Raw genomic sequence first — 22,175 nt, 5'->3', positions numbered from 1 at the left:
TACCCACCCTGAATACATTTGTTGTGTTCTATTTTTCCTCATGAGTAGCTGTCCAGAATTTGTGTTTTGGGATGGGGAAGAACAAGAAAAAACTCTTCTGTAGAAAGACTTCCAATCTCCAGAACAATTAGTATTTGGCCAATACATTTACCTCTTTGTAATGACTTCAGATCCAGGGAAAACCTGAGCAGCCCCAAGAGAACTGTGGGAGCAGCTGTGCCTGCAGCCTCTAAGCCCTTGTTCTGGGCCAAGGAGCACCCTGAGAGTGAAACCAAAATATCCCAAATACAGCCCCAGAGCAGAGCCAGGCCTGTCCCCTGCTCCCCCCGAGGCACAGGGAACCCACGGGCTGAGAAGGGAGATTGCTCGCTGCTAATTGCACAATAGAGAAACCCAGAGTGCTAATGTTAATTAATAATCAAGTCAGTTGTTTTACTGCTGATTGGCATGTGGAAAACAGGCACCAGTCAGCCCTGCACAAAGGGCTGCAGGCATTTAGAGTATTTGTAATCAACCTAAAAACTGTTAGGATTAGTTAACCAACAGTTAAAGAGTCAGACAGTCCAATCTTCAGATGCCAATAAAAGCATCTTTCCTGTAGAGCCATGAAATGAAATATTCTTTAGAAGAGTAAAAACATACTCGCCCAATTAATTTTCTGAAATCTCATTAAAAAATTTAGCCCGACTAAGTCATACACTTCTGACCTGAATTTTAATTATCTTTACGCTGGATATAAGGTTTTTTCTGATATTTGCAATGCATCATTAATTTTAAAGGAACGGTTTCCTTGCTTCTAAAGTGCATACTTCATCTGAGTGACATTTACTGTAACTAATTTCACCTTTAAAAGACATCTGCAGTGGTACTGGGGGAGCTCCAGCCCCTCCTGCAGAATGTGCACACATTATAAGCAATGATTTACTATCAACATCAGTATTTCAAACCTTTTCAGGATGTCCAAAATTATACACCTGCCTCCATTCAATAATGCCTACCTGAAAAGAATTTTGCATACTTTGAGGCCGAAATTCCAGTGTGAATTTATGAGAACACATTAGAACAGATTGATTAAAGAAGGAACTTCTAAGCTTGCGAGAGATGAGGAAACTTTTAAAATATGGATTATCCTTCAAACAGGTAGCCAAGTAATTATTGAAGAATACATCAGGTTTTTCAATTTGAGCTTCAAAATTAGACTACACAGTCATGAAATATCCTTCACCTGACCTGTTACCTGGAATTTAAAGTTTGCTGAAGAACTTGGTTCAAGTTTCAAAGCTTCAGCATCCCTGAAAGCATGATTGGGATCTATCCTGATATCCACATATTCTGGGCCTGTCTAGACATTTGTACTGCTACACCACAAGGGAAGAGAAAAATACCAGCTTGGAAATAGCAGGACAAGGTGACATTCACAAAGAAATTAAAATTACCATAGAAATAATCTCTTAACAGCTCTGCTGCTAAAATGTGAGTATATAAAAGAGCTATTTAAAAGTGAGTTACTGTGTTTATTTAGTATGAAAACTAAGTGAAAAATTACAACTATATTTTTATATCACTGATTTACTCCTAAATAATTTTTATTGCTCACTGCTACTTAGTGTTTATACACTAAGTAATCTGGAGACTTAAATAATTAACACCTTCATTCTGGAACATTGCTAGAAAATGTTCTCCCTCTTGCTAATGAACTTCCTTGGGGTATTTCTGGGCAGGTATGGGAGCCAGAAGCCAAAACTGTCATTTTATTGGACATTTGAAAAAAATGTTTGTATTACAGATAACTTCTAAGTACCCAGCATTACTCAAAGGTTTCATCTTAGCTAAACTACAGCAGTTCAAGACAGAAAAGAAAAGCCTGACTCATATTCTGTACTGATGAGTTATAGAGCAGAAACAACACCTCTGTCAGAACTGACAAAAAAGAAGCTTTAGGAAGCAGCATAATTATAGGAGAAGCTTCTGGGAGAGGAGCATGTTGCTGCTCTGGACTTTTGGGGGCTGGCACAGAAGTTTGTAATGAAGGGGCTGCAAGGGAGAGAAGGCTGTTCCACACAAAGCTCCCTCCTCATCCAAGGCTCTAAGAACTCATGTTCTGGTTTTTATTGCTGAAGTTTTTATCTCTATCATTAATGACATTTCTCATAAGACCAGTTTGGTCAATTCTATCTTCCCAAACCTCCCTCCCACAGACCACTACACAGCATGTCTGGATTACTCAGATTTTTCAGAAGAAAGAAAGGATGCAATTTCAGATTCTCCAGGTAAAAAGTATCAGAGATTTGAAAATTTTTATATAAATATATTCCTGAAAAATGGAAAAACAGAAATGTGTCATCAGCAACCCTATCATGCTACCAATGTAAGGCTTCTCAACAGTACCTTTTTTGTATGCATTTTTCCAGTTCCCTGGTAGACTGCATATTTTTGTTTTTCAGGTCTTTTTATGTTATTTTGACAGCAAAACCAAAGGCAGTCTTCCTGCAATTCTAATTCCAAATTAGACCATTCTGAGAACAGTTTCCTAGAGCCCTCCATTAACAGAACTTGGGTATTACCAGAGTTGAGGGCAGGTTTCACTGAACAATGACCATACAGCAAAATGAGCCCACTCAGCATCAGCATCACAGCAGAACACAGATTATTAGCTACTAATTACACTTAACTATGTCATTACAAATTCTAACATGTGCTCCAAGATGCCATGAATGTATCTGCTGCACAGGAACACTTCCTAATCTTGTTCATGAAATAATTACAGGGGCACTATCCTGCCAAATGAGGCAGTAATTAACCCTAATTGCTCAAAATGCAACTGGCTAATTCTCGGAGATTAATCAAGGGGATTCAATTATTATTAAATGACTTAATATGACAAATTGCTACATTAGGAGAGGGGGCTTTGCTCCACACCATGGTACTTTCCCAGCAGTGCATTCACCGTGTGCACAAAACTCCCCCTCAGCAGAGGCTGTGCTGGGCACTGGCAGAGCTTTCCCAAGGAGAGTGGGATTGATCTCCAGCTCAGGGACCCTGCCCACCCTGCTCAGGGACCCTGCTCACCCCTGCTTGGGGACCCTGCCCACCCTGCTTGGGGACCCTGCCCACCCCTGCTCAGGGACCCTGCTTGGGGACCCTGCTCACCCCTGCTTGGGGACCCTGCTTGGGGACCCTGCCCACCCCTGCCCACCCTGCTTGGGGACCCTGCTCACCTCTGCTTGGGGACCCTGCTTGGGGACCCTGCCCACCCCTGCCCACCCTGCTTGGGGACCCTGCCCACCCCTGCACTGCAGTGGGAACAGCAAAGGCTCACCCCATCCCTCCCCACAGTCACATCCCACCACTGCTGCAATTCTCTTCTTTCTGACAGCTTTCCATGCTCCTTTTGGTTTATTCCTTAATACAACACAGGGGCAAAACTGAATTGCTCTGATCAACAGAACACAGGCTGAAAAGTCAAGCAGCCAGAATTCACAAAATCCAAGTTTCATGACTACACAGACTGTGGGTTAATCCTGGTTTTAGCTCCCTTCTGCAGAAAGGCAGGAAGAGAGAGGAGCTGCTACAGTGAAAGTTCATTATAGTGTGGACAAAATACATTACAGGATGAGTTCCAGAGACTCGCAGGGAGCCTACAGTTCCATGTAGAATGAGCTTTTTCTTTTATCTGGTAATTACTTCTCCAGCACTTACTATAAAAAGAGATAAAATACATTTATTCACTTACACAATAATCTATTTTACCTTGGCCTTTTCTTCAAAGAATCAAAGACATGAGAAAGCCAACTCAGTATGTTTTCATAGGATGATTTAAAAACACTAGCTTTAAGCAAAATTCAAACTATTTCCTCTTTCTTTTACTATAATCAAAAAGTGGGTTCAGGAAACTGTCTGGCAGAATCCCAAACTGGATATTCCCTACAACTGCTACAACTGCACTAAAAACAAAAGGAGGGGGATGAAAGCAGCTAAATGCTAAGAAATCAGGAGACCCTTATGGAACGAAGGCAAGAAAAGACAGAGGGAGATGGATCAGACACCCACGCTTACCTGAGGATCATGCTGGAATTCCTGCCCTGGCAGCTTGCACAGAGGGTTGTTCTGGTCCCCTAGATGATGAGGATGGTTGTGCTGCCCTTCCATGGTATCATACCAAACTCTGCCTCTCGGCTCTGCTGGGGCAAAAGAAAGGGGAGAGGTTCAGGCCAGCCCAACACAGCAGTCAGAAATGAGAGTCTGCTCCCCTTCAGAAATGGTACCAGAACCTGCAGAAGCTGTAAAGAGCTGCCCAACAGGCAGCTGAGACATCCCAGTGCTGAGCAACACTGTGATCCCAGATTAACTGGTGCTCTGGCACAGGGCTGTGCACACACTCCAGGAGCCCCGTGGGCAACAGTGATGGGGCAGCTGTGGGACACCTCCTCCTCCTCTGCCTGCAGAGAAAGAATGAACCTACCCGGATTTTCCAGCCCTACTTGAACCATTTGTGTTCAGGCCTGACTCAGGGACAAACTCTGGTAATTCTATCAGCTGCTCAGGGAAGCAGGACTGCATCACAGCACTCCCTGCTCCACACCAGCTCTGGGGCAGGCTCTGTCCCCAGGCAAAGTCAGGCCCCAAAATACAGACACAGCACTTAGAGAACACCCACAATAAATACACCCATGTCCCTTCCCCAGAAAAGGCCATTCACAGGTTTTGGTCACCCCTTACCCACACCCTGCCATTCCCAGCCACATCATTCCTGTCCTTGGCACTGACTGAAGCCTAATGGAGACAAGGGAAGATTTAGTGGCCAACACAAGCATTTGCAGAAACTTATTTCAAGAGTTTTGGCAAGTATTCACCCAGTGAAAGAACACAACCTGACCTCATTAGTGTATTAATAGTGTGTGCCTGGCACTTGGGCAATGACTAAGTCTAAGTTTAAAATACAAAGGTATTTTAAATATTTGTGGGAGTGGGGGAGAAAATATGATGAAGAAGAATTTCTGCAGCAAGTAGTGCTCAATTCTTTTAACAGTTGTCTGTGAAATAAACCCTTAGCTCTGGCAGATCTTTCCCAACACCAGCTACCATAACACAGGGGGAAAGCACAGAGACTCTTCTCATGTCTCAAGCAAATGAACCTTCACTCTGACAAAAGAGCTGCAGCTCCTGCCACACTACACAGGTGAACACACGGGCTGCTCTCAATGAAAACAGCTTCTCCAAGTCAGTACCATGAAACTCCAGTGGGGGAAGGAGAATCACTGCTAGTATGAAGAAGTTTGATTTTAAGATCTTTTCAGTCTCAAGCATCTGTAGGTTTATTAGTAATCAGGTGAAGATACCTAGATAAAACTATGTCTCAACACTGACATTAAAGTGCCCTATGAAATTCCTACCTTATGTTATACTGCTGGAACTATCTTAATTATTTCATTATTCAAGATCTGAAGAAAGGCAGTTTACTTGAAGGGAGAGCCACATGTTCTCTCTCTTACAAGCCCACAAACACAAAGCAAAGCCTAGTTCCAACACAGGAACCTGGACATGGCACATTCCCAGCACAGACATGTCCAGGCAGGGCCACTGAAGTGTCTGCAGCCTAGCACTGATCAAACTGGGCATCCACTGTGCCTGCCTTCCAAAGGGCTAACGCTCAAAAACAGGGGAGGGGTTTACTGATTTACTTCTGGACATGGGAACCTGAATGCCCTGGCCATAGCCCAGTCTGGGCAGTCCCCAGGGCCCTGAGGAAACTCAAGGAGCAATCCTTGCTGTGAGGGAGCACCAGGGGCAGGGGCTCACAGCTCAGGAGAGCCCACAGGCAGGGACGGGCCAGGGCAGGAGCTGCACTCAGGCACTGCTTGTTTGAGGTGCTGCAGCTGGAAGCAGAGCAAGGAGTAAGAACAAAATAGCAGCTTTGAAAAGAGATCCAGCAGAGCTCACATGACAGCACGGAGCCCCTGACACCTCCCTCGGGACAGCGTGTCCTGGCCAGGCTGTCAGCTGGGCTATTCCAGGCTTTGGCACTGCACTGGCAGGGAGAAGGGGAATCCCCGGGAAGGGGCTTCACAGAGGATCTTCAAAGAGCAGCCAAACACACACAGGCACTGCACTGCAGCAGAAAAGGTACAAGGTACACTCTTAACACTGGCCCGTTTCTACTTGGCATTGTCTTAGCTCTGCACTTACCCTTTTATTCCTGCTTCCAAATTTCCTACAGAGTTCTGCAGTATCACACATTTTCACACTGAGTCTTGACTATGACTGTAAATCAAAACATCTTTAAATTGCATGAAGCATCACACAGCTTTCCAGAAAGTGAATAAAAGAACAGGATCATCATTAACATCACAGGAAAAATGGCCACAACCCACATGGGATGAACAGCTCCTTCTCCCACACACTGTCACCTCACTGCTGTACAGTTATTACTCCATGCAGCAGCACTCACAGGTAACCTGGGCTGTTTCCAAGTACAGGGAAAACAAAAACTCTCTTGTACAGTCAGCTCCCCTGCCACATCCCCAGCTGCAATTCCTCTCTGGGTACCAGTGTCCATAGACCTAATCAGTAGAGAGCAAAACACAAAATCCCGTCAAACCCCTGATACCTTGCAGGTACCTGACAGGTGGGATTCTCAGGGCAGAACAGCCCAGGGCACTTGGTAGCAAAGGCCAGGATCATTAGTTACAAGACACTCATTAAGGAGCAGAACCTCATCAGATCCTGGCACTCAGTCCCAGCCGCCCTGGTGCCCCGGGTGCTCCTGGTGAAGCAGCTGTGCCCAGTCTGATCGGGTATCACCATGTGTCTCAGGATGCCTCCAACTCTACTGCAGGCCAAATTATTTGCTCCCAGATGTATAATCAACATGACAGGACCGTGCACCTCTCGAGCAGGCAGCAAAGCAGCAGCTTGTGCTCAGTGTTACAACTGCTTTCTGTACCAGCACTTTTCACCTCCCTGCAAGACACAGCAGCTGCTCTGTGTGCCCCGTGCTCAGCCCTGCTGCTGCCCACCACGCACACACACACACACAGAACTGAGAGCTCAAGCACAGATATGTCACATTCACAAATCTGCTCTCCCCCTCAGTTACTGTGTGCCTCTCTTATCCTCCTACACAGGAACTTGTGGGGGAGCCAGGAGGTCCGTGTGGGTACCTTGTGTAAAACAAACAGAAACAAAACAGCAAGTCATATATGGCTCCAGAAATCCACAAGTTGATTAAAACCAGCCAAGTACACGACTTAACCTAGTGCACAAATGTCCATCTTTTACCACACACGGGGAGGTGCCAGAGACTGAAATGCAGCAGGGCACACCCAGCAGGCCCCCAGCTGGCTGTGACACATGCAGGGATGTGCTGCCCTTGGAGCCAGGCTGCCACTCCTCCTGGAGCCACTGTGCTGCTCACTGCAGGCTCCCCAAAGGCTGCAGCAATGCAAACTGTTTTACAGAATAAACACAACCACATCAGCACCACTTTCTTCCTCTCTACTGCCCAATAATACTCTTCCTCTTCCTTGCTCATAAAATAAATCTGCCAGGATACTCTATGAGATTACCTATATATTTAAATGATGATCTGGGCTTATGATTACATTATCGCTGTGGTTCAGGGTAGGTGCTCTGGGGAAGGCAGCCCAATCCTAGCAGAGTGTTATTTTCGAGTGACTTTTATTGTCCATTACTTTACACCATTTCTGTCACAGCTGTGATGCCTGGTAGGAATAGTTCACAACAGAAATATCTTTGTCGTTAGTATTCTCATTGCAATTTAGTCAGATCAACCTTTAAATCTCATCCATCATACTGAAGAGCTTTGGCAAAGCGAGCACAGTAATATATGCTTCCATGCAAAACCTAATTACAGGCTAGGTTAAAAAGCCTACCCTGTTCCTTCTGCAGTGCAAGGTGACAGGAAATCCTGAGCATCCCTTGGTTTCTCACTCTCCCTTTTTGCTGGTGAAGTGCGTAACCCGTTCATTACAGCAGACTGATTCTGTCTGGCACATGACAAACTTACTTGAACCTAACAATTAAACTTCTGACAGCGTTTCCAAAAGCAGAGAGTATTTACTGTAAATGCCTGACAATTTTTTTCCTCTCTGCTCATCTCTCTCAACAGTCACCTTATGATGACTGGAAATTACCATAAGCAAATAGCAGTCTAACATCCAAAAAACCCCTCATGTTAATGTGAAATACACACCTGCCAACACTGAAAAAAAAAAGAATATGAATGTTAAACGAAACAACACGAGGAATGGCACTGAAATGCTTGAGGAGAGAACACTGCAAGAGCGCAGTTAGAGAATGTGACTCAGTGAAAAACTGCCCAGCAAGAGCTGCCTGTGGAGGGTGGTGGTCATGCATGGCCACCCTGCCCCGTGAGGGGGACTGGAGCCTCTCTCACCAACAGCTCCGGCTGCACTGAGGGAATTCAAGCAAAAACTGCTAAACAAGAGTCCAGTAAATCACCCAGAAACAGCTTCTGAATTTCAGGCCTAGCATCACAATGAAACTGCACCTACAGAGTCACACACACAAACATGACAGTGTGAGTTACCTGCAATCTGTAACCCCTGGGAAGGATGAGGGTCCTTGTAACAAATTGACCACTGAGGAGAAGAATGGTGGTTTAGTCATACCTCACATTTCAGAGGGTTGGATTTACCCTGAGAGCAGATGCAGATGGGTTTCTGCTAAGACTTTGTGCAAACCAGATTTTCAAGAGCCAGTAAGGGATGGGCTCCTCAAAGACCCCAAATCCCCTAACTGAGAATGTTTTAGTGAAATGGCTGAAAAGCCCTGGAGCTTTTTCATACCCTGTCAACAACTGATACTCATTAAACAAATGCTGTGACAGACACCATAATTCACTGTTCCATACCTAGAAGCAAAATGACATTAAGTCAACTATTTAAAGCTCCGCAGAGTCATCTCTCTGTGGATGTCAATAAAACAAATGCTTCCTGCCAATAATTAACTGTATGAAACATCCCACTCTGTTTCAAATCACTACCTACACCCTGCTCAGGTCTGTATTCTAAGCAAGCAACATTATAACTTCAGATACTCTGTCTTCTAGTTTGGGGAAAATCTAGTACAATGGCTTGAAAATAGCAAGGTTGGGCAGAGTGTGCTTGGCTGGATCACTGTGTTTGAGGATGCCACTTGAGCTAATACAACACTTCTGAGAGAACATTTCAAGTGCCCATCTCTCACCAGGTAGGCAGGCAGTTGACTTCTAATTTTAGTTTTAAGTTTTAAAAGTTTTAGCTGAGTTAAGGGTTGGGTTTTGTTTGGTCGGTTTTTTCCTGTGTTGTAGTACCAGCTCCCTAGAACTTGGTCCTAAACCAAAAAACATAGTTGTCTAAGTCTTCTGGACACATTTCAGATGCTCAGCAGATCCATCCATTCCAAGGGATGGTTTCTCAGGCTCCTATTAAACAGCTCCAGGATTAGTGCCAAGAGCACTTGGTGATTCATATTTTAAGGTAAATGTTCCTTCTCACCAGCTTAACTGGACTATTCCCACCCCTTCTTTCACTGCACTCAATTTCCTAGTAAACACTACATGTAAATATTTATGTGTGATGTTTGTGTAGGATGTAAACATCAAATCCATATTCACATCCAAAAGTCAGGATGGACAGCAGCCAGCAGCATTTAAAGGGACAATACTTCCTCTGAAGAGAGGTGATACGGTGACCATGGGACAGCAACAACAGGTTGCATTCTTCCCCTACCAGTTTTCACTTAGGTGTGTTTCAGTAAAGTAACAAGCCAACCTTAATTTATATTCTTGCAGTTGCAATTTTGAGCCCTCCAGAAAATTCACTGTATTCATTTTTATCACCTTGGAACCATTAGAGCCAGATCTCTCAGGCCACCACTGCTGGTAATGAAACACATGTCAAAAATAAACACATACCAAATCTACCTGGAATTTTACTGTACTGCTTACCAAGCATGTGACAACATGCTCACGTTTTAATTTATAATGCAATAAAGCTTTTAAACACGAAGCCAACTTATTTAAGAACACTTCTGTTATCCTTCTTGGAATTCATTCATTTCTGATGAAGGGAAGATTAAATATAGGCTGGAAATATATTCATAACGTAAATGTTCACAGAAAGTGCCAGACATTTTCACATCGTTAAATGCTAACTGAAACGAGTCCCATCCCGTGGAACACACACTGTCTGTACCAGCAGCACCTCCTCCCTTCCAGGCTGGCTCCTGGCACAGGGGGAACCATCTCACTGCACTCCCAGCCAGGTGACAATGACACCTGAAATACAGCTCTGCTCTCCTGCAACACCTGAAGAACCCTTGTCAAGAAGAGTCAAAACTCAAGCACTCGGGCAGATGGATTTTTCTGAGGCTATGGTGAAACCCCTCCATCTAAACCAACTCCTAAAATAAAGTTTCCACCAGACACAACAAAGAATCCAAACTGTTTTCCCAGCTGCATCCTGTCAGACACCTTTACTGACCACCCATCCCTCACAGGAGCACAAGTAAAGAGACCACCTTAAGCTGGTAAGACAAAACCAGAACTAAGATCCAAAGTTCAAAAAAAAATATTTGAATCAGCTCCTACAGGCCAAACCCTGAACATGGCATCCATTCAGCCCAGCCCATCCTCAGAAAGTTTAACAAAGTTTTCTATAAATCTTTATGTACATATATGTTTGGAAACACCACCACTTAGCACTTACAAATATCTTTTAATTAGAACACTTCCAAGCACTCAAGAAGTATTAAGCAAACCTCACAAAAATACTTCTGAAATACTGCTGTAATTTCTGAAATGTTTGAGAAAGGTAGATCAAAGTACGAGAGCAAGCCCATGGCAGATGGGCTCAAAATCCACAAAACCTGCTGGAACCAACTCTGCTCATGCAGCTTCTCTCTCCAGCCATGCTGTTGGCTATTAAAGACTCAAATCATATCTCTAATCCAGGGAAAAGGAATGGAGGAAAATAGAGATATATGTTCCCCCAACTTCAAAACATCAAAACAACAGCTTGAAGTATTTACATTTCCCATAATCAGAAGGAAAAGGAAATGATGCTGAGAATTGTGCAGCCCAGCCAATCCAAAGATTCATGTGATTCAAATCCAAAAGCAACTTCAAAGCTACCTCATAAAACTCTACCCAAAATGTGCAGGCAGCCAGATGCTGGCATTGCAGGAAGAGCTTTCACAGCATCTGGATCCTGCAAGCAACAGCCAAACGGAAGCAGAAACTCTTCTCCATGTAAAAATATTTAACATTTCTCTACTTACAAAAATAGCTGTGCTAGAAATAGCATCTGTGGGTTTCCACCCCAACAGAACTGGGGCAGAAAAGTGAGTGAGTGAGACTGCATTATCAATATTGCTACTAAATGCAAGTCAGCTTCCCTGCACATTCCTGAGTACCTGGAACAAATGGCACAAGTTTTCCAAAAACGAATGCAGCTCTTTAGTTCATCTCCCCCTTCTGTATCCCTGCATGCAGCACCTCCATCTCCACTCCCACATGGCACAGCTGTCCCTAAAGAACAAGATTCATTCACCAGTACCTTGCAGATCAAGGCTACAGGGTAAAACAAAGATCTGTTCTTTACAGTGTCTGCAGAGCTACTTTTATTACTTATTTTGATGACAGACAGGGTTAATGAAGTTCTTGCAGAGAACTCTCCCTTTCCTGGGCTAAATGCCCAAATTCTTTCAGGATTCACAAGACTTGTCTATTTAAATTGGGTCCAATTTTTTTTCCCAACAGAAAGGCCTGCACAGAATGTTCTGAAGAGAAGCTGGGAATTAACCTTTCAAGAAAATTATAACTAAATGTGCAAGCTCTGTATAAGAGACAAATCACATTTCCCACTGTATTCTGCCCTCTGTAACAATTTTCTATTGCTCTAATAAGCTTCAGTGTTGAAGCATAAACTCAGTGGTATCAGATTATTAAAAACCATGAGCTTACTCATGGAAACAAGAGTTCTGCCCAGGCTGCATTTCTTTCCCAATCTCCCCAATGCTGACACCTTATTAATACCTGTGAATAACACACTACAACTCATCAAAAGAAATTTTTCAAGTCCAGCAAAATCCAGGTGCAGCTATAAGTTGGAAGCCACGTGGCAAGGCAAGTGCAAAAGCAGAACAGTCCCTCTTCCTTTTCTGCTTCATTAGTGATGAAGCAGAAAAGCTAAAATAAGACATTACAGTCACTCCAAAGCACAAACCAGGGGAACTAAAAGAAATCCCAATAAGTCAGTCACAGAATAAGTTATTGCATACCTTAATACACAAAGAACTAAGTGCAAACACAGGTAGAGAACCATTCCCCACACTGTTTACTCTTGGATGGTAAAGTTCTTACATCTGACACACAATGTTATAAATTGAGTAATTGACCCACAAGGAAGTAAAGAGCTCAAGAGAGTTAAAAATTACCCTATAAATACCATAAAGATTAACAGGTTTGTAATACCCACCCAAGAAGCGCTTACTCTAAGTAGAATGATTATGAACACACAGCAAGAAGATTTACTCCATGGCCCTGAGCTCAGTATATACAGACTCCACAAAAGGCAGCACTGCTTCTTAATACACTGACAGCTGAGAGTCACTCCTTGGGCTTCCCAGCTGATTATAGGGTGGCACACGGTTGTGACTTACTTGGTTCCTTAAAATACAGTCATGTTTTTTAAAACCTTTTAATTGTTTCTTGGGGGGAGTTGTTACAATTTAGTATTTCTGAGACTCTCATTTTTTTACAACTCTGATAGAAGAGCTAATGAAACACCAGCAGCACAAAGAATTAATCAGAATCTCCATGAAAGAGGAAGGAATTTTTGTGTTCATGTTTGGTATTTGTGTGCCCTGAAACCCTACTCTTGGGGAAAGAAACTTAAAATACCTACAGCTTTTCTCCTCATCTCCTCACTGCAATGAGAGATTTGCTCCAAGAAGCAGAGCCCACCACAAACCCTCCAAGAAAGGCTTCACATTCAGAGTGTTCCTAGGAACACTTTTGCAGGAAACAGAATGTTCCAACAAGGAGAAAGCTCATGCCTTTTCAGGATGGCAGCAACAAGACACTGAAATTCCTGAAAGGAGCGTATTGAATGTACTTTGAAGCTGTCATCTGTGCTGTAGGTGGGCATTCCCCAATTACTGCACCCTCTGCAGGGACTTTCCAACTCCACAGTTTAAATATCACCAAGTTAAGAACAAAGTTACTCTCCCAAGCCAAAGGGGACAGCTGGCTCTAAGGAAAGAAGACAAATTGGAACTTCCATTATCCTGGACCACTTGAGGCAGAGACAGTGGCGGTGTGGGAAGTGAGCAGCAGCGAGCAGGGCTGGAGGAGCTCGAGCTGTGCCACCCCAGCTCCCCAGCTCTCAGAGGCAGCAGTCCCAACTACCCAGCACCCGCTTTTCCTCCCAGCAGGGACTGAAAACTCTCCACTCCCATGCACTCCAAAAACCATGAGTTTTTAACAGGCTGGTGGATAATTCCCACCTCACAGCAAGAGGGCTTCCCAAAGACCCAACGACAAAAGTGACTGGAGAACAGGATCTGTCACTGAGCTCTGCAAAATGAAAGACTTGCAAATCCTCCCCAGGGTGTGGAGCAACACCTGCTCTGTCAGCAGGCTGAGCTGGGACCGGGTCACAGCCTTATCAGAGCAGTTTCTGGTCCCTGCAGTACCACCCACGTGGTGAGGAGACCGTGATTCATCTGGAGACACTGGTGGAGGAGCACGGTGACAACAGCCTCCCCCGAAGGGACAGCACAACCAGTCCCAGAGAGTCCCACCACATCAAACAGCGAGGGTGTTTGGGCTCAAAGGTGGGAGGATGCACTGAATCCAGACACTGAAACCTCCCCTGGAAGGTCCCTCAGGTCTGCTGGCAGTGCTGCCTTGGCTGGAGGGAACACTCTGGCAGCCACTCATTTTGGAAGGTGCTGTGCAGTGCAAAATGTTATCACCCTGCTCTGAGGGGAATCTCTGCCCTTTTCTCCAGCCCTGCCACACTCGGGTTTTTCACCCTTGGTTCCTCCAGCTTGGCTGGTTTGGGAAGGTTTGAGTTCATTCACCCCCTATGTCCTCCTGCCACCAACACCACATCAGGAGCGGTCCCTGCCTGCTAACAGGGCTCACTTCCAGAAGGGGTGTCTGGAACAGCAGCAGCAGCATCTCCACACTTGGGAAATCAGCATTTCAACACCATTTCCAACTGATGTTATACAAATAACCCATCCATCCATCACTGAATTCAGAAAAAGCCTTTTACACCCTGGACTGGGATGAGCCCACCCAGAGGTGCAGCCACATCAAGGCTCAGGGAGCTGAGCTGAGCAGGGACCTCTGCTCCCAACAGGGAAAGCTCAACAGAGAGAACTGCTTCAGACTACAGCCCAAGCCAGTCAGTACTTGGATAAAATAACAAAAATAATTGCCTTCCTAAATCAAATGCATTGATCTGGCCAGACTGGTGCTCAAGGTCTGTCCAAGGGCAGGGAATGGACTGGAACATACTTTGATTCATCATCTGAAGCACAATTCAAAGGTTGGAGTCCAGAACTGGAGACCAAAGTCACTCAAAACAAATAAACACAAAAACTTTAAGAAGTAATTCAGAACTGTGAAATGCCTATAAATAGTCCATGGGGGTTAAACCAAGAAAGACAGCAAGGAAATCACTATAAAGGAGACACTGGACACCAACAGCAGCAACAACTTTGTCATTTAAAAAGAATAATCCTACCATCTTCTGCACTTTGTGATTTGACATGTCGTAACTATTTTAATAAGTTTATAATTGCCATGGTGAACTAGCTCATAGAACAATGAACTAGCACATCCAATTTATAATCCCAAACTTCATGCAGTTCTGTGCAAAACTCCATTTCTGCCATCTCAAGATCTCAGCAGAAAACACTCAACCTTAAACCTACTTTTTTTCAGACTTACTTATACCTGGACTCAACTAAAAATGTGGATTTGCTGATAGTTTCTAAACGACCTGACTTTCTTGGGTGAAACCCAGTGCAAGCACAGGACAGACAACACCACCTGATCTTACCGAAACCCAGCAGACTACAGAAGTCATGAACTACCTGCAAGGACTTTTTTTTTTTTTTAAAGATGCAATAAATAATACATCTGACTGCTCAACAAGCATCTGTGAGGCTTCAAGAATGCTTTGGAGTACAAAATTCCCAAGGTTGCATTCACTTACACCACTTGGTTTCAAATAGATACGAGTCTGCTGTCGGTTCACTTAACTGTGTAACAGGAAACTCAAATTTGACTAAAAGGTTGTATTACATTACTACAGGGTTTATATGGAAACCTTTTTAGAAGGAAGAAGCTAAGGGTTTTTTTCCTCCCCCATCTGCGACAGACAGCTGTTCACTGCCTGGAATCTCTGATAGCAGACACTTAAAGTAGCACCACGCTGAAGTCAATAATTTAGAAATTTAATTTCTTTAGTTGTACTGACACTGTAAAATTATTTGCAATTTATTGTATCATGCCATGTTATAAGCCATGTCACAAGATTTAACACTGGAAACTACATATGCTGTTTTAACTGAATAGAAAATGCAGCTTTTTGCTGAAATATTTTAAAATGTTAAAAAACAATCCAAGAGACTTCTCATGTCTGGACAGCAATGGCGCTTACAGTGAGTCCAGATGTTTAAATAGTTAGAACAGGTTAGAACTTGAAGTAATCTTGATTCAATTCAAGGTGCATATAAAAAATATGTCAAGATAGAAAAATACTTATCTACCTGTAAAAAGATCTGACACTTTCACAGGCCTCTGCATTTGAACCACTATTAAAAATAATTCCTTGTGCTTTTCTGGTTTTAAACAAAACTTTACTTCCAGGTTCTAGAACTGCCACTTGGTCACACACTCAGAACCTCAGTTCTACCCATCCTACATTTCAGCCAACTCCAGACAGCAGCTCCCAGCCTGGCTTTAGGAACACACACCTCCTCACCACCCCCAAAACCTGTGAGAAAAGAATTTAAAGTACTTTATGCAGTTTAATTTTCTATGTAATTTAGACACACTGCAGCAATTCCAAAAAGCACTATGACTTTCAAGTCAGACCTAAATCTAGATTTTGCATGCAAATGTTTTGGCTTCTGGGTTTTTTTCTTCAAAAAGAAATACACTGACTGGGCCAACATCACCTCTCAGTTTGAACACTTTGAACTCTTCTTTCACTCCTAGATACTACGTGTTCCTCCATTTAACTTTAGAGACACAGCTCTGCAGTGAAACACGGAATTCACAAGTGGAGACACCCAGGGTCCAGCCTGTTCCCAGGGCACCCATCCCAGTCCCCAAAAGCAGGCTGGGATCCCTCAGGATCCAAGGGAAAAGGCAAGGACACAGCCTGGGAAAGCACCACCTGCCCTTCCAGCAGCCACAAAGAGCCAAGCCCTCAACTCTCTTATTGAATCAAGCCCCTTTTGGCTCCTTGGTTTTACAGCAGTTCCCAGTGAGCTGAGCCAGCCACGGGATGGGGAATGCCAGCCTGGGAACACCAGGGGAAGCTCCAGCCCAGCAGCAGCTGAGTGGCACAAGCCCAGCCACTCAGAGTGCCTGGTGCTGACACACCGAGTGCTCCCCACTGCTCCCATCACTGGAGATAAGGTGCTCTTATCTGCCAGAGTGCTCCCTGACCTGCCAGGAGAGCAGCAGGGCCTGCCTGAGTACTGGCATGTGCTTGTACTGAGAGCTTTACAAAGGCTGAGTGCAATAAACACAGCTCAACAGCGTTTGGTAACAGAAAAAACCTATTTCCAAGGCCTCTGCCTCTAAGAGGACAGTGTTCCCTTTGCCCATTTTAGACAACCTTTAACTCCCATGTGATTCTGTCCTGGGAAAGGCCACTCTGCCCAGTCTGAGGAGTGTGGCACAGGCACAGCACCTCCTCTGCTACCATGCCTGTCCCACAACCAGGACAGAGCAGCTCACATTCTCTTGTGACATTTTCAGCATCTTCAGTGACAGTGGTATCAAGGTCATCATCATCAAGTATATTTCAGCTGCATGACTATTAAGTTTTTGCCTTCAATATTAAAGATTTTTTTCCTGCATCTTGTATTTATACTGGCTACAAGGACACATATCACGTAATTTCCTACAAACAGCCCAGTCAAGCACCTGGGGAGGTGTACACTGGGTTAGTCACCAGCTGCCCATAAAAGGTAAAACAGACTGGTTCAGTGAGTTTCCAAGGCAAATGCAGGAGTGTGTGTCATGGGCAGAACAGCCATTCACGACCTCCAGAACCATAATTCTGTGCTCAAACCATACAAAGCAACACGACCACTCTGTCTATACAAGTGCTGAGCTGCAGTAAAACTGTGGAAGTTGCAATTAGAAACAGGTTTGTTCAGTGGTGAAGGTGAGCCCAGCTTCTAAAATGAGGTTCCATGTACTTGGTGTTCTCATTGCTGAAGATCACCATGACCAACCTCCTCTGCAACAAGAACCTCTAAGAAAAGCAAGTTAGAATGACAAAAACTAAAGCAGAAGTTAGGCTATAAATTCATTTTCCCTAAGGACCCATCTAAGCTTTCATTTAGGACAAAGCAAATGTCCTACAAGGCCCAGATTTCCACTTTCGTTGTTTCATTTTTTAAATCATCCTGCAAGTACTTCCTCTGCTCCTCCAGCCACAGTTCCTTTTTTCTTGCTTTAAATTCGGACTGAATACATTTGATTTCTCCCACCTGCCCCAGCTGTTGGCTGCTGCAGCCACAGGGGTTGGTCTGTTCTGCCAGGTTGGTTGTTATTATACATTTTTCATAGCCTTGAGGTCAAATATATTTTGCATCACATAAAGGAAGAAAAGATGCTAAAATACATCCACTAATTAATCCTTTACACATCTAGAAAGCTGCAGGTGTTCAGGAAGGGGACTTGTTGGTAACCACCCCCATTTTACAGCCAAGAGAGCAGAGGCAGAGCAGGAGAAAAACTCACATGGGCATTTCTGGTTCCTACCCCCATTCAAACAAAAATATTCATTTTACTCTGAGCAAACAACAGCTCATTCAATATGTAAAAACCTCTTTCAAGCCATTGCAAGAGCCCTTCAGACTAACAGGTAGGTGTGAATAAAGCCTAAAAATACGCTGCATGAGAAGCATCAGAATCACTATTTTCTCCAGTACAGCCTCAATAATTGCAAGAAATGAGAAAAAGCCAGTGTAGGCTCAATATTTTCAATGTATAATTCAGTGTTATATAGACTGACATAAAACTTTTCAGGCAGGATCATAGAGGGCAAGTACTGCAAAAAAAAATCTGTTTCCCAATATAGGCTTGGGGTTCAAGTTCTTCATCTGGTTTTCTCCCAACGAAATGAACACTGAAGAATTTGAAAAGGTATATAAAAACATTCCAATTATGCATCCATCCTCTCTCACAAAATACCTATTTGTCAAAAGACAGAATTCCAGAGGAAGGAGGGGAAAATTAAACAAGCAGAAACATTTTATACATCACAGGTGTTAAGAAAGCAAAAATTTGGTTCTGATCTGACAACTCCTCTGGGGTGACAGCAGTCACTCACATTCCATCTACAATCTCACTTCCCACAGAAGATGCTCTTTTTCCATCATAATAAAAGTTTCTCACAGCTCCCATTTTTTTAGGTCTCTAAGACTCAGAGCCAGAGGAAACAGGCAGCAACAGTCTTATCTAAAAGCAGTTCCTTCTTTTTTTCTGCTGTTGCTTAACAGAATATGACTGTCACAAAGAATGTCTACAGGAAAAAAATAACAGTGGAAAGAGCTTGACTCAATGTCAAGAGATGTCTCAAATGTGAAAGCTGTATAAATGCTACAGAAGTTAAACGGTTGCTTATAGTGATTCACCAAAAAAATGAACTTTTAAAGGAGACACCGAGCTGACAGCAAGACAGCCACAATGTGTCAGGAACTTGCATCACTGGACTTCTAATTGCTACAATATTTCCTATCAAGCTACTTCTCCTGCAATAATGCCATAGGCAATCACCATGGGCAGAGCTATTCCATGTGTGCGAACAGGCAGGCAAACAGATGGGCTCAGAAATCCACCGTTATTCTAACCAAGCATAAATCACACTTTGGAGGGAAAAGATGGTATTTGATAGTTCAGCTGCAGCATGTGCTCTCTCCAAAGCCATGTGCAATCCTCCGGCACCGGGGGTACCGCGGGCTCCCACCTTTGGAGAGAGAGCGGCAGAGCGCAGCCCGGGACCGGGAATGGCCGGGATGGCTCTCAGGAGACCCCAGCAGCCGGGCAGGGTCTCGGGGCCTCCCGCACAGCCTGGGGCTCCCTGCGCCAGCCCCGAGAGCCCCACCGAGGAGACAACCGAGCACATCCCGGCCTGGGGGCAGCGGCACTCGGAGGGGCGCGGGGCAGGAACGGCTCCTGCGGGAGCGTGGGCTCGGAGCAGAGCCGCTGCTGAAATGGAAACCCCCCAAACCTCCCCAAAGCCTCCGAGCGACACCGGAGCGCGCAAACGCTCGTGTTTGTGTCGCGGTCTCAACTTTGCTCAAGTCGCAAGGCCGCCGCTCGGCCCGTCCGCCGGCGGCGGGGCTGACCCGCCCGGTGCCGCTCCCGGCCGCTTCCCGCTCCCGCCCGGGCACGTGCGGACCCCGCGGCCCGGACCCCCCGCTCCCGCACGGCCCCGCCGCTCGATCCCCCCCGTCGCCCCTCGCTCGGTCCCGCGGCCCAGCCGGGGCTGCCCGGAGGCGGCGCGCGGGGCCGGGGCCCGCGGCGGGCGGGCACACACGCCCGGCGCGGCGCTGGCGCGGCCCGGCGGAGCGCAGGGCCCCGTGTGCTCACCTGCGGCGCGGCGGAGGCGCGGCGGTGCCGGCGCGGGGGCGCGGGAGCCCCGCAGGACCGAGCGAGCGGCGCCGCGTCCCGCACGGAACTTCGCCGCGCGCGCGCCCGCCCCGCGCTCCCGCGCACGCGCCGCCGCTCGGGCGCGCGCGCCGCCGCTGCCACGCAGGCCGGGCGGGGGCCGCGCGCGGGGGGCGGCGCGTGCGCGCTCGGCGCCACCTGCGGCCCCGCACCTGGAGCGGCCCCGGCGGCCCCGGCCCCGGCACCGGCCCCGCAGCGCGGCGGGGCCCCGCGGGACCGAAGGGCCGCCCGGCACTGCCCCCGCCCCGGCACCCCCCCGGGCCCGGGATCCTCTCCCGCCCGAGCTGCGGGAGGCCGGCCGGGGCCGCTCGGCTGGGAGCGGGACCCCATCGCGGGTCCGGCCCAGGCGTTTCGCAGCCTCGGGCCCCAAGTGCGGCGCAGCCGAGTTCCTGCACAAACCGGCCTGAACGGGTTTGGCTCCAAAATCTGTCCGGCTTTTGGGATAGAAAATCCTCAGTCTGCAAATTAAGACATGAGTACTCGACCTAGATTGAATTTGAACTTCAAATTCAACAGGTTTTTTTCACAAGTGAACACGAACGTGGCAATAAACCCAAACCAAACGAGCGAGGCTCAGCAATGGTCCCTGTGCAGCAGCGGGGCTCGGGACCAAGGCAATTGCTCCTATTTTGTCAACTGTTGTCACTTTTGTCAAACTTTGGTGGAGATGTTTGCTGGTACGACTGGAAGCTCCCAGCGCTGGCACAGCACAGTGCTAACAGCATCCCTAGAGCCCTGGAGCAGCTCACAAATGAAACACACTGTGCCAGCAAAAGCACCTTTGCTGCTCTAACCATTTCCATGCAGCCCTTTGCTAGTAAACATACTACTTTAAAGTGCTTTTTGTTCTTTTTAATCAGTCCTGTAGGGCAGACGAGTTGAAGTGCCCCGGCAGTGAGCAGGGAGCCAGCGCCAGCAGGAGGGGAAGGTCAGCCCCGTCCGGCTGGGCTGAGGCCGGGCACCCGCCATGGGTGAGCCCTGTCCTTCGGGACCGCGCTGTGGTTTCAGCGGCTGCCCATGCCCCGGCCTCGCTGTTCCCGATGCCCCAGGTGTGCCGCAGCTGTCAGAGCAGGCAGTGGCACACGGTGCCGCCCTGCCCCGCAGCGCCGGGGATTTGCTGCCCGCGCCTTCCCGGGAGCAGCGGGAAAGGCCCCGCTCTGCGTTCTCTGCCCCTGTTCCAAGGAAATGCCTGAAGCCCTCGTGGCGTGTTGCTGCTCTGTCCCCTCTCTCTCGACTGATTGCATCACCTCCACCTACACCAGAGCTGGGGGGAACCTGCTGCCCAAGACATTTCGGTTCAAATAAGTCACTTTTTCCAGCAGGCTCTACTTACATACCTCAGAATAATTCTGTGTTTTACAGAACCTGAAACATGATGGCAGATCTTTGCTCAAATGGCTTTTATCCATAGAAACTCATACTTTTAGGAAAACCTTCTTGCTAAAGCAGTGCCACCTCCAGCATCCAGAGAGACCAGAAACTGCTGTGGTTGTTTGGGAAGATTTTAACTGTTTCTTCTGGAAACATCACTCAGTTTTGGTTTTGTTATAAAGCTGTTTACACCTATCTAATAGAAATTCACTGTGCTCCGTTTGGGTGAATACAAACAAGATCCAGGGCTTGAGTTTCTGATACATTTAAGAGCCAGTGAAAGTCGATTCTCTCTCCTGGAGCATTTCTGATGGCGCAGAGTTTCTCTCCGGGGTGCAGATGCCTGCACAGCTCTGCAATGCTTCTCACTAGAGACAGAGCAATAGACACAACAGATGGAAACTAAGAGGCCACCTGGTTTTAAAGCAAATCATATCATCAATCTATCAGTACAAAATCTGAAACATGGGAAAGTGCTTAGAGAAACAAAATTAATTCAATTTTTTTTCTCCAAACTCAATTTTCCCGAAGTCTGTTGATGTACCATTTGCAAAAATGCATTTCTTTCTCTTAAAATGAGAATGTCAGTGGATTGAGGTGGAAGAACTTAAGTGCTTTACATCAAAACAACAAAGAAATATCTATTGTTAGGCTGCCATAAGTTACCGTCTTTCTATTCAGTAAAGCTGCTTTTAAAAATCTGCTACATTCTTGTGCACAGCTCCAAGATCCAGGTTTTTCATGGCTAAATTAGACAGACCAGACAGAATTAATTTAAATTATCAACAGCAATTCAGTTAAGAAAGAAAATTAAATTTCCTCAATTAAGTCTTGACAGAAATAGACT

General features: G+C 46.0%; 1 protein-coding gene across 2 annotated transcripts in view; it reads right to left on the bottom strand.

The window, feature by feature from the left end:
* Positions 1-22,175, bottom strand: part of NEK6 (NIMA related kinase 6) — a 58,995-nt gene that overhangs the window by 24,769 nt on the left and 12,051 nt on the right. Inside the window, exons 1-2 of one of the 2 annotated variants that reach the window (XM_054646673.2) lie at positions 19,880-20,038; positions 4,057-4,178 (exon numbers count right to left, since the gene is read on the bottom strand). In XM_054646673.2, the coding sequence (XP_054502648.1) occupies positions 4,057-4,149 (93 nt within the window). In that variant the 5' untranslated portion in view covers positions 4,150-4,178; positions 19,880-20,038. Of the gene's footprint in view, positions 1-4,056; positions 4,179-19,879; positions 20,039-22,175 lie in introns of those variants that run through there. The other variant, XM_077189298.1, reaches the window with a different exon arrangement.

The sequence above is a fragment of the Agelaius phoeniceus genome, chromosome 21 (genome assembly GCF_051311805.1).
Source record: "Agelaius phoeniceus isolate bAgePho1 chromosome 21, bAgePho1.hap1, whole genome shotgun sequence".
Lineage (NCBI taxonomy): Eukaryota > Metazoa > Chordata > Aves > Passeriformes > Icteridae > Agelaius > Agelaius phoeniceus.
This window is presented reverse-complemented; position numbering and strand designations above follow the sequence as displayed.